At 50.2% G+C, this 15,106-nt stretch overlaps 1 protein-coding gene across 2 annotated transcripts in view; it reads right to left on the bottom strand.

Moving 5' to 3' along the window:
- LOC138468335 (uncharacterized) overlaps positions 1–7,936 on the bottom strand; it is a 419,279-nt gene extending 411,343 nt beyond the window's left edge. For both annotated transcript variants that reach the window (XM_069608850.1, XM_069608851.1), the window contains exon 1: positions 6,191–7,936. In XM_069608850.1, coding sequence (XP_069464951.1) covers positions 6,191–6,646 — 456 coding nt within the window. In that variant the 5' untranslated portion in view covers positions 6,647–7,936. The remainder of the gene's footprint in view (positions 1–6,190) is intronic.
- Between the last annotated feature and the right edge of the window lie 7,170 nt (positions 7,937–15,106).

The following is a 15,106-nucleotide window of genomic DNA, read 5'->3' as shown; positions in this document are numbered from 1 at the left end:
CTATTTGCCATCCTGAGCAGCCTTCAATGCTATCCTGAGCACTCCTAGTTGCCATCCTGAGCAGCCTTCAATGCTATCCTGAGCACTCCTAAGTGTCATCCTGTGCAGCCTTCAATGCTATCCTGAGCACTCCTAAGTGTCATCCTGTGCAGCCTTCAATGCTATCCTGAGCACTCCTAAGTGTCATCCTGTGCAGCCTTCAATGCTATGCTGAGCACTCCTATTTGTCATTCTGAGCAGCCTTCAATGCTATCCTGAGCACTCCTAAGTGTCATCCTGTGCAGCCTTCAATGCTATCCTGAGCACTCCTATTTGCCATCCTGAGCAGCCTTCAATGCTATCCTGAGCACTCCTATTTGCCATCCTGAGCAGCCTTCAATGCTATCCTGAGCACTCCTAAGTGTCATCCTGTGCAGCCTTCAATACTATCCTGAGCACTCCCATGTGTCATCCTGAGCAGCCTTCAATGCTATCCTGAGCACTCCTATTTGCCATCCTGAGCAGCCTTCAATGCTATCCTGAGCACTCCTAAGTGTCATCCTGTGCAGCCTTCAATGCTATCCTGAGCACTCCTATTTGTCATTCTGAGCAGCCTTCAATGCTATCCTGAGCACTCCTATTTGTCATTCTGAGCAGCCTTCAATGCTATCCTGAGCACTCCTATTTGCCATCCTGAGCAGCCTTCAATGCTATCCTGAGCACTCCTAAGTGTCATCCTGTGTAGCCTTCAATGCTATCCTGAGCACTCCCATGTGTCATCCTGAGCAGCCTTCAATGCTATCCTGAGCACTCCTATTTGCCATCCTGAGCAGCCTTCAATGCTATCCTGAGCACTCCTAAGTGTCATCCTGTGCAGCCTTCAATGCTATCCTGATCACTCCCATGTGTCATCCTGAGCAGCCTTCAATGCTATCCTGAGAACTCCTATTTGTCATTCTGAGCAGCCTTCAATGCTATCCTGAGCACTCCTATTTGCCATCCTGAGCAGCCTTCAATGCTATCCTGAGCACTCCTAGTTGCCATCCTGAGCAGCCTTCAATGCTATCCTGAGCACTCCTAAGTGTCATCCTGTGCAGCCTTCAATGCTATCCTGAGCACTCCTATTTGTCATTCTGAGCAGCCTTCAATGCTATCCTGAGCACTCCTAGTTGCCATCCTGAGCAGCCTTCAATGCTATCCTGAGCACTCCTAGTTGCCATCCTGAGCAGCCTTCAATGCTATCCTGAGCACTCCTAAGTGTCATCCTGTGCAGCCTTCAATGCTATCCTGAGCACTCCTAGTTGCCATCCTGAGCAGCCTTCAATGCTATCCTGAGCACTCCTATATTCCATCCTGAGCAGCCTTCAATGCTATCCTGAGCACTCCTAGTTGCCATCCTGGGCACTCCTAGTTGCCATCCTGAGCAGTAGTAAATGACATCCTGTGAAGCCATCAATAGTATCATGACCAACGTTAAAGCAGCCCCTCCCTCGCCCCCACCTCTACATATGGACCATGAAGAGCTGCTCTCCACTCAGAAATAGGCAGGTGATGGGGAAAGACGAAGGCGACCACGTCCCCCCACCCTGTTTCACTTTTACTGGCCGCCCCTGCACCCAGTGCTGTAAATGGAAGCCATTTACCCGGATTTGATATGATATGGCATTTATAACGCGCCTATATACAAGTATTTCAAGGCACGAGTGCACCACTGGTTCTGGGGGCCCTTTTAATATGTGTTATCATGTAAACACTGTAGCCATGCGATGAAGAGGGCCATGAGACATGGAACTGTATGCGCCTGCCACCCAGGGACGTCATTTCAACAAAATGCCAGGGGTTGCAGAAGTGACATCACTCGACCTTTGACCTCTGATGACATGACAGGAAATTATGTCATTTGACCCCACCCCGAAGTGACATCACAGGAAGCGATGGAACAGGAACGTTCACCCCTCGACAAAACAGGAAGTGGCATCAGAAAGCATTGTGCCCAAGTACACTACGAAAAATATGGTTACGATATCACTGTAAAGTGATATACATTTCATACAAGGATGGATCACCATATGTATCGTTAATATCGGTGCGTATAGGCCCATATTACCAAATCACTGTGAATGCAAGCAGACGTGATAATGATGTGTTATTATATAGCACTTACACTTGAGCGCTTCCTTCATATAGAACAAATATACATACAATATCACCCAACCTGTGCTGGTACTCCTTTATCAGCCTCAGCAGGATGAAAGGCTGAGTGGACCTTGCTGGGAGTCAAACCTGCAGACCACAAACACACTGCAGCAGCAAACGCTCAACCCACTGAGCTATCTTATTGGCTATAGCTATCAGAAAACCAGCCACTCCAGAAACAAAGAGCCACATGCTGCTGGCCACAGCTAGACACAGCCCATGAGCCTCAATTTAAAAAATATGGGTAGCAAGGGAGACCTCAGGGGTTGCAGTTGCGAGCCCTGGCGACCCCTAAGTGACGTCCATGCTGCCACCTCAGCATAACATTTTCAGTTAGTTATTAAAACCTGGATTTTGTTTGATATTAAAAATGGGTGGCCACGGCCTCAACACTTCTCTCTGTACGTGCATGACTTAAACACCCCCGGCGTGTCGTTCCCAGCAGCCTTGACACCCGGCACAGTCTCATTTAGGGTGCACAGCCATACACTGAAAACTGTGAACATATCGATGGGACAAATGAGGTGTCTGCCCCATTGCTAAGGAAGAAAGGGGGCCGCTGCCCCTGCTGCACCCCTGTACTTGGCGCCTATGCAATCAAAAGTCCACACGGGAGCTAGCTCCACCCATCGGGTTCCAAAATCAAACACGTTCCCCAAATGTTCTAGACCTGCTGCTGGAATGTGGCGTTAAGCATCCGTTCCCAGGGCTGGAACAGGTGGTGGTGGCCCAAATTAAAGGCCAGAGCGAAGCAAGGGCTTTTAACGAGGGCCCCAGGCCGTTACCCTCTTTCTTAACGCCATCGGCTGGGACGAAAAGACTGTTTGAAGATGGCTGCCGTGGAAAGGGAAGGCGAGGCTCCGTACAGAGTCCCTCTTCCCTTTCCATGGTGGCCTCACGCATGAGGAAGGAAGAAGGAAGCAGCAGTGGCGTTGAGTGCCGCCGCAATGAGGTAAGTGGGGAGTGGAGATTATTTAAAAAGAGGTACAAGCTGGGGATAATGGCGGGTGTGGGAGGCGGCCATCAGGTGGCTTGGAATGCGGGCTAACATGGGAAATTTAGCCTGTCTTTCAAGCTTCCTGATTGGCTGGCTCCCCCGCCAAGGGTGCTAATAGCAAATGATGTCATATTTAGGGGAGAAGGACTTAGATATTTGTATCTTTTTTCAGTCACTCTTTTCTCTTTCGTTTTAGATACATTTTAAAATCAAGTGGCTAGATGTTGTGTATTGCGTACACGAGGTACGCATGCGCGAGCCTCTACGGAGCTCGCGCATGCGCGTTGTAAGAATAAAGGCGGTGCCCGGCAGTTCGCGCCGGAGACCGGAGCCATCACACGTCTCCGGCGTGGTTCTCTGCATGCATGGGTGCGTGTGGTTGCATGCATGTGTGACGGCCACCGGCTGAACCCGCACAATACAAAACTATAGAGGGGTGTGGGTGGAGGCGGGGGAAGTGGTCAGCACTAGTGAGAGAACGCTGACCCGTTCCATTCTGGAGGTGACGTCCCAGCCCGGGTTTTTCCCCATCATTTGGGGGTTTCCAGTCTGTATTTATAATTTGGGAAGCGTCAGTATAGGTATGTACCTGGGCCATATGTGAGGTAAGCTGGCTCGAAAACAAGACACTTCAGAACGAGGCAGGTTCGAATCCTGCTCCCCCTAGTCTTTAGTGTGTTATAAATGATTCATTATTTAATAATGATGTGTTGTTTATATAGCGATTTACTTAGAACATATTTACATGCCCTAACACCCAACCACGGACGCTGGCACTGATGTATTGACCTCGGAAGGAAGAAAGGCTGATTTGGCCTTGTCAGGATTCGAACCTGCGACCAGCAGTTCACAGCAGCGAGCGCTCAACCCGCGGAGCTATTTTACAGGATTAAATATAGGTTTCATTCCAGCGCTTAGAAGCTGGTGTAAAACTGTACGAAACTGTGTTTGAAAGACTCTTGCCATTTCGCAACCGCGCGCGGCTCGCGGCCCCTGGGGCTCTGGTTGAGTCAAGTTAGGTCCATGGAGAGCGGCACCGCGTGGATGAAGAGTGTCACGAGGAAAGCGCACTTTCTAGTGCACATGACACTTTTCGTGCATTGTTATTGAGATTCTCGAAATCACTAGGAAGGAAACTGCGCGATCAATACGTTTTTGTGTCATTTGGAACTATAGCTCAGTGGGTTCATGTCCTTGCTGCAGAGGTCTGCGTAGAACTTGCACATGCATACTATTGGATTGCCTATTATGCAAGTGTTGTACATTAATATGGCTGCGTTAGGATGTCATTTTAATCTCGGGTTAACGTGGAGGTGCCTAAGGGGCAGCACAGCCCAGTGGGTCTGTGCACCTGTTGCAGACACATGAACGCAACCTTAAACTGCAATTCTGGCGTGTGTGAGTGTGAAGAAAGAAAGTCTAACACGTTATAACACGTTATGCCTATACCCGAGCACTAAACTTGAGGTGCCTATTCTGTAGATAACTCAGTGGGTGAACGTGCCGGATGCAGACACCTGCATGTTGAAAACATTCTGGGTTAGCTCAGCCTTTCATCATTGTGAGGGTGATTACTATAATATAATATACCGTGGTCTTGCATAGCACCGCTTCTGCCATGTGGGTGTCCTCTAGATGCTGTGTAGTGGGGGGGGGGGGTGTTATGGAAGGAGTGGGGGAGGCAGGAGGCCAAGCCTGGAATGTTGGGCGCAGACTGCAAGGACCCGTGTTCTCCGTGCCTGCGCGTTTCTAGGTGGCATATATGCAAAGGGGAGACCGTAGAATTGGCACCGATGCTCTACACTCCAGTAACAGAGCCATTGCAGGCGGTGGGCACACATTTGCTATTTGCAAGTTGGTATTGAGGTAACATTGCATGCAGACGGGCAGACCAGATAGACAGGACTGGCAAGCTGCTCCCTGCGGGTGCGTGCCACTTCCGGCCCGGTGGTGCTGCAGTTTCCAGTGCAGAGTGAGTGGGCCTGGTTTCACTGCACCGGTACCCTTTGCACGGCTGAGTGGCGGAGGTGCTTGGACCATGTGTCAGTGGGCCGTCGGAAGGGAGGCCACAGGCAATGGACTGGCATGTTCAGGCCCCGGGTGGGTGCCCTGGCATAGGGTCACCTGGTGTAGCATGACGAAGCTAACATTACAGACTACAGCATAATAAGGCGCAGCAATGTAATGGCATAGCATGGCATGACAAGCCAAGGAACAAGATATTAAAGTGCATAGTAAGATGCAGCAATGTAATGGCATAGCAAGGCATGGCAAGGAACAAGACATTAAAGTGCATAGTAAGATGCAGCAATGTAATGGCATAGCATAGCAAAGCGTAGCAAGGAAGAAGACATTACAGTGCATAATAAGGCGCGGCAATGTAATGGCATAGCATGGCATAGCATGGCAAGGAACAAGACATTAAAGTGCATAATAAGGCGCGGCAATGTGATGGCATGGCATGTCATAGCAAGGCATGGCAAGGAACAAGACATTAAAGTGCATAGTAAGATGCAGCAATGTAATGGCATAGCATGGCATAGCAAAGCGTAGCAAGGAAGAAGACATTACAGTGCATAATAAGGCGCGGCAATGTAATGGCATAGCATGGCATAGCATGGCATGGCAAGGAACAAGACATTAAAGTGCATAGAAAGGCACAGCAGGGCCTCTGCCCACACTCCTACCACTGGTCTCTGGACACAGTGCCAATTATCATTTATCCCCCCCCCCCCCGCACCCCAGTCTCTCTCACATAATATACACTGGACAGTGTGGGCAAAAAGATGACATGCAACACCTGGCGAAACTGACACATGACAGTGAGGCCTGATGACATGCAACACCTGGCGAAACTGACACATGACAGGGAGGCCTGATGACATGCAACACCTGGCGAAACTGACACATGACAGGGAGGCCTGATGACATGCAACACCTGGCGAAACTCACACATGACAGGGAGGCCAGATGACATGCAACACCTGGCGAAACTCACACATGACAGGGTGGCCTTACCTTCACCTGAGTCTTGGGTCGGTGTTCACGCTGCGCGCCGGCCATGCGGGGCAAGTCCCGGCCCCCCCGGCTGTTGTTGTTATTGAGGTTCCTCTCTGAGTGTGGCGGGGGCCCCTCGTGGACCCCTTCCGTGGCACCGGCGGGCCCTCCTCGCCAGTTGGACAGTGTGATCTTGCGGATGGCGCGGGCGGCCAGCGCGTTGCGGTTGATCCGGTCCTCCTCGCTGATGGCGTCGATGGGGGGGCTCTCAATCCCCGCTGCCAGGGGACAGGGGGGCCGAGAACCGGCCTGTGCCCGTGCCAGGTAGAGGGACACCCTGTCATTCAGGTTCCGGTGCACGATGCCGTTATCAAGGGTGCCCATGGCAGAGGCAGGCTCCAGGTCCGGGCATTTGGGCAGAGAGAGGCGGGTGCCAACTGTGAAGGGCTGGAGCTTCCTGACTGCGCTCTCAGACATCCTCCTCAGTCATCAGGCCTGCCAGGAAGTTGCCAAAAATGATGCTATGTCCCCTCTGGAGCCAACTGTCTGACCTGGGCCAGTTGGCGGGACAGGTGGGCGGCAGGAACAAGCCCTCCGGGAACTCCGGCCTGCGGTGGGAGCATGCAGGCCCACCTGCCAGCCTTTGGCGGGATGCCTGGGAGGGGAAGTGGCAGGTGACACCACACGAGGCCCCCCAGGGATGAGCTCAGATGGGGGGCTTCGCCAGCTGTCCCTCGGTCTGCTCCCTCCAGCCTTGGCCGAGCGCTTGGAAAATCCGGATTCTCCGGCCCAGACCGGCGTCGAGGCCAAAGGCAGAGTCTAAAGCCAGGAAAACATCCCTGAACCTCCGGCGGGGTCCTCTCGCTGCTGCCCTGAAAGCAGCAGAACCACACTGCCCGCAATCAGGGGGTCTTCAGGGGGCTGCCCAGCACTTCGGAGTCCTGCGTGATGCGAAACTTCGTAAAGACTATAGATAAAGGGTTCAAATGTTCACAGAAGACCGGAAGGCATCCAAGTAGTCGATGGGTGGGGATCAAAAAAAGACAGCTATATTTTCAGAATGATAACCCTTCCTAAACACGGGCTAATAATTGGAGGCACAAGTCCCCGGGCTCCCAGAACGTCACTTCCGGTACAGAGAAGGAGAGGTCTCTGAATAGGTCATTGTGGTGGTTTGTTGAATAGGCTGGTTTCTCTGAGGAGCTTGCAGTAGGGTGGGGTGGGTTGGAGAAGTCTTCAAGCCTAGGTGCCCTGGCCTCGGCTGGCCCAGCTGTGCCCACCCACTTTTTCAGGTGGGCATTTGATGGTCGTGTGAAGGTCAGCGTGGGGTTTGAGAAGATCCACTCGGATCTTGTCGCCGCAGGTGCTTCTGGGAAGGTGTGCTGGGGTGGTTGTCCCTTGAGGCTGGGCTCCTTCTTGGAAGCAGGTATTGGCGGGGGCGGGTGCTGGAAGGGTGGCACCCTGGCAGGGGTGTCAGCCTTGTTTCCCAGAGGTGGGAGGTTTGAGGTCCTTGGATGGTCAATGGTAGAGGCCTCGGTGGCCCCCTGTGGTATTGTTTTGGAGGTGTCTGCAGTCTCTGCGTCTTGTGGCCCCCACTGGCCACTCTTTGAAGACGGGATTTAGAAGGTGGAAACAACTTTGTGGGAGTTCTTTTTTGACTCTGCAGATGTTGCCAGCAAGGTCAGGCGTCCAGGGTTCTCCTCTTGAAGGGCGTGTGAAGGTCGCGGGCCCTATGAGGGAGGGGGCTTCTAGGCGGCCACCCCTTACTCGCCGTCCACCCTCTTGCGCAGGTTGAGCACGCAAAGCACGCAGCCCAGCACGGCTTGGCGGGATTCCTCGGAGGTGGCGCGCCGCCACACTCGGCGCAGCAGGGGGGCCAGGCGGGCCCCGGCCCAGGCCAGGCGCTTCCGCAGGAACTGCACCCCGGACGCTGCAAGCCTGCTGCCTGCCAGCCGGATCAGGAGGGTGCGCAACAGCAGGAAGGGCAGGGGCATGCTGCTGCTGCTGGTGCAGGTGGTGCAGGGGCGGCCGAGGGTCCGAGGCGTGGCGGGCCGGCTCTGCAGAGGGGAGACATGGTGGGGAGAGAGAGAAAGAGAGAGAAGTCAGCCATCAGCAGCCTTTCCCAGAGAGAAAGAGAGAGAGCCAGGGAGAAGGATGGGGAGGTGGAGTCAGGCAGGGGGAGGATGGGGTGAGTGCAGGGCAGGCTGCATGAGATCACCAGCGGCCCACTCCAGGCCCCGGCAGAGGAGCCGGGAAACGCTTCACACGCTCCCCTCCGCTTCCCGCTTCCCTCTCCTCTCCTTCCCCCTTCCTTCATTCACACCTCACGTTCTGCCTTTCTTTCTTTCAGTATTTTCTCTTTTTTAGCTCTTTATTTATTTATTTCCCTCTTTCTAGCCTTCTACTTCTTTCTTTCTTTTCTCTTTCTAACTTTATTTTTTCTTTCTTTTCTTGTTCTAGCTTTCTTTTTCTCTACTTCTTTCTTTTTCTTTCTTTCTTTTTCTTTCTTTTTTTCTTTCTTTCTTTCCTTCTTTCTTTATTTTCTCTTTCTAACTTTATTGTTTCTTTCTTTTCTTTTTCTAGCTTTCTTTTTTCTTTCCTTCTTTTTCTTCCTTTCTTTTTTCTTTCCTTCTTTTTCTTTCTTTCCTTTCTTTCTTTCTTTTCTCTTTCTAGCTTTCTCCTTTCTTTCCTCTTTCTAGCTTTTTGTCTTTTCTTTCACCCTTCTTTCTTTCTATTTCTTTCCTTCTTAATTGCTTGGCTTCATATCTTTCTTTGGTTTCTGTTTTTGCTTTCTTTCTACCTCGCTCTTTTTCTTCTTTCCTTCGTCTTATTTCCCATCCCCTTTCTCTACCTTGCTGCCACGCCGTGTATTCTTCTGTTCACTCCGTTCCCTTTCGGACCTTTTCTTTTCTGCACTCTGTATCTGTCCCCTGTGTGTGTTTGGCTCGAGCGCACCCTTTTCCGGGTTCGCGTTGACTGGGGCCTTTGGTTACAGTAACTCCTGCCTTGCCTCCTCCTCGCGCACGCGTGTTTTATTTGCTGTCGGTTTTATCCTCTCTGTTTTCTCTCGTTCCATTCCGTTTTCTGCCTTTGTATTGCTCTGTGCTCTCTGCTTCTCTGCACTTTCCTGGGCCCGCTCTTCTGCCTTTCCTATCATTTTCCCTTATCGCCCCTTTTTATTTCTTCTTACAATCTTTCGTGTTTCTTCTCCCCACCCCCACTCGCATTATTTCTGTCCTTCGTTCTTCTGAAATAGTATCTAGTGTTCCTGTTCATCCTCCCACACGCGTGCACGGTGGCACCCCGCCCCCCATTTCATGCCGGCCCCCGCTCTTAAGGCGGGGGTTCTGGGACATGACGTCACCACGTTGCCCCTTGTTTTCCTGTTTTCTCCCCCTCGCATTATTTCCGGCTTTCGTGTTCCCTTCAGCATGTTGTATACTTTTCTCTGTTGCCCCGCATTTCATCCTGCCAAACGCATACACACGCCCCCCTCCGCCCCCCCCCCATCGCCCCCCCCCCCACCGCCACCACGCAGCTGCGTGTGGCAGCCTCGACCCTTGAGACGGGAGTTATGTGGCATGAGGCTGTCACGCACGTGTTCCCTTCTTATTTATGTCTGCCGTTTTCTCTTCTGCCTGTTGTATCATTTTCTTTTCTATTATCTTGCCCCCCTTTCACCCCCACATACACACACCGCCCCCTCCCACGCAGCTGAGTGTGGCAGCCTCGGCCCTTGAGACGGGAGTTATGTGGCATGAGGCTGTCGCGCACGTGTTCCCTTCTTCTGGTTATTTCTGGCGGTCGTTTTCTCTTCTGTCTGTTGTATCGTTTTCCTGACCCTCTATTCTCTTGCCCCCCCCCCTCCCCGTCCCATGTAGAGGAGTGTGCCAGCCTCTCCTCTTCAGGCAGGGAGTTCTGGGGCGTGATGTAATGCACTTTGCAATGAAAACAGCGCCAAACACCTCGTCTCTTCTCCATCGGCTGGGTGGGGCCTAGGCAGAGAGGCCCCAGCAGCAGTGCAGAGCATGTCTCCTGGGGGGTGGGGGGGGGGGGCGGTACTTGGCGGAGAAGTGACGGTCTCAGGATGATTTCAGGGAAAACTAGGGCTCCCCATGTGGGAGGGGGGCAGTGTCAGAATTAGGGGCGAATTAGGGAGTGGGGAAAAGCTACACAGGAAGGGAGCAGAGAAGGGGGGGAGCAAGCCAATGTGAAAGAATGAGGGGTAGAAGGGAGAGACAGTGGGGGGCACAGAGAAACAGGGCGAGCTGGCACCAGGCGGCATCTGTAAAGCGCCAGGCCGGCCGATGGCACAGCCTTTTGGCGCTGATAGCTGCCTGGGGGGTGGCCGCGCGTGGTTTGCGCGTCGAGGATTAGCAATGGTCCCATTGGGGATCGAGGATTGTTCAGGCACCGCGTGAGAAGGAAGCTAGGCGTGCAGTGGGAGGAGCTACTGCGCTGGAGTTATTGCAGTGATCGAAGTGGGTGGGAACTGTGCCCCACTACTTTATTTTAAGTTTTACTGTTCCTTTACTTTTATTTTAAAAAGAAACCGTTGCGAAATGGTATAGTTTTGTATTCATTTGTAACTTATATAGTGGTTTACGCCAAAGCGCTGAACAGAGAACACACTTAACAGTACAATAAAATGCAGGGTTAAAAACAACAAAAGCTATTCATGGTTGTCTTTCTAAGTGAATAAAATAGGTCTCAAGAGTAGTACGAAATAGCAAGTAAGAGGTAATAGAACGAAAAGATAGGAGAAGAGCATTCCAGTGAGAAGGAGCTAGCCAAGTAAAAGAGCAAAATCGAGATTGGAAGCAGGGGGTACGAGGAATTTATAGAAATTGAGACTGAGAACGAAGAACCCGTGCAGGAGAATGAGAAGAGATGAGAGGAAAGATAAGAGGGTGCAAGGCCATAGAGAGATCTAAAGACAAGAGCGAGAAAGTCATATCAGAGACGAGAGTGATAGGAAAGCCAGCCAAGAGAAGACATTGGCGGAGAAATTGAGTCACGAGGGGAAAGAAGGTATAGAAGACGAATAGGCGCATTGAAAATACACTTTTAAGGGACCAAGTGAGAGACAGGAGTCCAAAGAGCGTGGCAGAGCATAGAATAATGGTGAAAAGATAAGAGAAGAAATCAAAGGCTTGGTGGCATCAGACGTAAGAAAAGGACAAGATATGCAAATGCTAAACAGATGATAGCCACAAGCATGTGAAGTAATAGAGATGTGATGAGAAAAGAATAAATCGGGGACAAAGACCACGATTTTGAGCAGAAGATGAAATAGGTAGTTGTGAAACAGGAAATTAGCCAAAAGAGGAAGGAGGAGGGATAGAATTACCGGGGGGAAAAAAGAGAACATTTTAAATACCATTTAAGATGCGAAAATGTTCTGACATCCAGGATTTAATAGCTAGAAGACAAGAGGTAAGATTATTACGAATAGAAGATGAAAAGTAAGAAAAGGACAGAAAATGCTGGATATCAACTGCATATGATTATGGGATATTCCAAAAGATGAGACGATGGCAGCAAGAGGCGATGTGTAAAGAGAGAAAAAAGGGTTCTAAAATAGAACCTTGAGGAACGCTGTGAAGAAGAGGTATTGTGTCGGAGGAGGATCCAGCCAAAGATACTGACTACGTTTTGTTGGATAAATATAAACAAAACCAAGATGAAATAGAAAGAGAGAACCCAAAAAGAACGAAGAGAAGACAGGAGAAGAGTATAATCCACAGTGTCAAAATCCGGCAATAAATCCAACAGAATCAAAAGAGAAGAGTGTTTAGAGTAACGAGCAGAAAGCAGGGAATCACAGAGAGTAGAGTCGTTTCAGCAGAGTGGAGAGGACGAAAACCAGACTGGGAACAAGGAAGAATAGAGTTTTGAGTGACAAAAGTGGAACCCTGGGAATAGACAAGAAGCTGAAGAAGCTTAGAAAGATGGGGAAGAAGAGGAATGGGTCCAACATCAGCGGGAAGGGAGGGGTCAAGGGAAGGTTTCTTTAGAATGGGAAGAACAGGAGCGTGTTTAAATGAGGAAGGAAGGGCGGAAGTAAGAAGAGAAATATTAAAGAGAGCAGTAAGATAGCAAACCAGTCAGGGATAGACCTTAGGAATCAGTAAAGAAGGTACCGGATCGGAGTGTGAGGCAGTAGGGTGGATACAAGCAAGTAAGGAAGAAGTCTCAGAATGAGAGATCTGACAGAAACTCGAGATAGCCGAGATGGACGCGGAGATTGGGGAAGAAAAGCAGACAGTAGAGTAAGCGAAGATAGCCGCTCGAAGAGTGATCACCGTTGAAGAAAAAGAGGAAGACAAATTGGAGGCAGTTAGAATGGAGTTAAGTGAATAACCAGGAGAGGGGGAGATAGTAGACGAGGAAGCGATTGAAACAGACGCCTAAAATGAGTAGCTTGAGATTGCTGAAGATCAGAATAGTATGAGCGTTTAGCTGAAAGAAGAACATCCTCATATAATATGATATAGGAAGCTAAGGACAGCTGATCTGCCTCGGAAAAGGAGCTACACCAGCGTCGCTCGAGGCAGCAAAGTACTCGTCGCATAGAGCAAAGCTGGGGAGTTTTAAAATAAATGTGTAGGAAGAAGTTGCAACTTGCACTTCAGTGCACTGCACAGAACATTCCCTTAAACAGCAAGTGTGTTTGGAGGTTTGGTAGCGCGTGGGAGGGGGCATGGTCATGGGATTTGTGGGGAGTGGGGGCAGGACAGCAGGGAACATAGATCCACTATTGATATTGAAGTGGATTTTTAGATGTTGGATACATTGGCTTAAAGGGTTTTTCATTGTAAAACCATATGTAGCCAAAAGAAAATAATAATAATAATAATAGTTCCACTGTGTCTTTTCGTACACTTCGCCCACTGGTTAATTGTTGGTGGGTTTTATGATACTGTTATTATTTTTGATCGTGTATCTTATTTATTGAAATGTTTGTATGTGTGGTATTTTGGCTCCTTGAAACTGGTTCTTTCTTCCAGTGATAAGCTGGAGCTTGATGAATACATTACTCCTACATTACTTGTGATATTGACAGACTAGATAAGTGGGAACTTAGCCTTAATGTGGTACAGACAGACTAGATAAGTAGGAACTTAGCCGTAATGGGGTACAGACAAGCTAGATGAGCAGGACGTTAGCAATGATGTGGTACAGGCAGGCTAGAATAGTAGGAAGTTAGCCTTGGTGTGGTACAGAAGCTAGATGAATAGGGAGTTAACCTCAATGTGTTACAAACAGGCCAGATGAGTAGGAAGTAAGCCTTGATGTGGTACAGGCAGGCTAGAATAGTAGGAAGTTAGCCTTGCTGTGGTACGGAAATGCTAGATGAGTAGGGAGTTAACCTCAATGTGTTACAGACAGGCTAGAAGAGTAGGTAGGAGGCATTGGTGTGTTACAGACAGGCCAGATGCGTAGGAAGTAAGCCTTGTTGTGTTACAGACAGGCTAGATGAGTAGGACATTTGCACTGATGTGGTACAGACAGGCTAGATGAGTAGGTAGTTAGCCTTGGTGTGGTACAGACAGGCTAGATGAGTAGGGAGGTAGCCTTGGTGTGGTACAGACAGGCTAGAAGAGTAGGGAGGTAGCCTTGGTGGTACAGACAGGCTGGAAGAGTAGGACATTATCCTTGGTGTGGTACAACCAGGCTAGATGAGTAGGGAGGTATCCTTGGTGTGGTACAGGCAGGCTAGATGAGTAGGAAGGTATCCTTGGTGTGGTACAGACAGGCTAGATGAGTAGGGAGGGTGCCTCAGTGTGGGACAGACAGACTGGATGAGTAGGGAGGATGCCTTGGTGTGTACAGACAGGCTTGACAAGTAGAATGTTAGCATTGATGAGCTACAGACAGGCCAGATGAGTAGGATATTAGCCTTAGTGTGGTACAGACAGGCTAGGTGAGTAGGATGTTAGCCTTGGTCTGGTGCAGACAGGCTGGAAGAGTAGGACGTTACCCTTGATGTGGTACAACCAGGCTAGATGAGTAGGGAGGTATCCGTGGTGTGGTACATGCAGGCTAGATGAGTAGGGAGGTATCCTTGGTGTGGTACAGACAGGCTTGACAAGTAGAATGTTAGCATTGATGAGCTAGACAGGCCAGATGAGTAGTTAGCCCCAATGTGTTACAGACAGGCTAGATGAGTAGGATGTTAGCCTTGGTGTGGTACAGACAGGCCAGATGAGTAGGGCGGTAGCCTCGATGTGGTACAGGCAGGCTGGATGAGTAGGGAGGTAGCCTTGATGTAGGACAGGCAGGCTGGATGAGTAGGGAGGATGCCTTGGTGTGGTACAGACAGGCTAGATGAGAAGGATGTTAGCATTGATGAGCTACAGACAGGCTAGATGAGTAGGACGTTAGCCATGGTGTGGTACAGACAGTCTAGATAAGTAGGATGTCAGTCTTGGTGTGGTACAGACAAGCCTCGATGGAATAACATGGTTCTTTTGTTTTCTGGGCACCTAGCTTCGGCATCCAGTCTGTTGAAGGTAGCAATGTACGTTAACAAGTCCTGATTCTCCTGTCGGGGGGACAAGAGTTCATTGTCTACTGCTTGTTCCTGGGTATGGCGAGCAAAATGTTTTTCCATTTCTCTCTGGAACCCCCCAAAGTCATGTAATAGAGGATCGGCGTGGGTTACCAATGGCACCGACCAATCTGCTGCACTACCACTCAGGTATGATAAGACCAAAGCTACCTGAGCTTGGTCGTTTGGAAATGCTCCAGGCCTACAAAGAAAATGAAGGCGGCACTGATTGATGAATGCCGCATACTTCTGTGGGTCGCCTGAGAACCTTTCTGGTGGTGCCAGGGGCACTGTTCCAGGTAACGTGATCTGTACCGGAGTGGGTGGTATGGCGGGGTTTTGCATCGTTGGATTGCTTCCACGTAGAGGCGTCTGTCCTGCCT

This window comes from Ambystoma mexicanum, chromosome 4q (assembly GCF_040938575.1).
Source record: "Ambystoma mexicanum isolate Mex_15411 chromosome 4q, UKY_AmexF1_1, whole genome shotgun sequence".
Classification (NCBI taxonomy): Eukaryota; Metazoa; Chordata; class Amphibia; order Caudata; family Ambystomatidae; genus Ambystoma; species Ambystoma mexicanum.
This window is presented reverse-complemented; position numbering and strand designations above follow the sequence as displayed.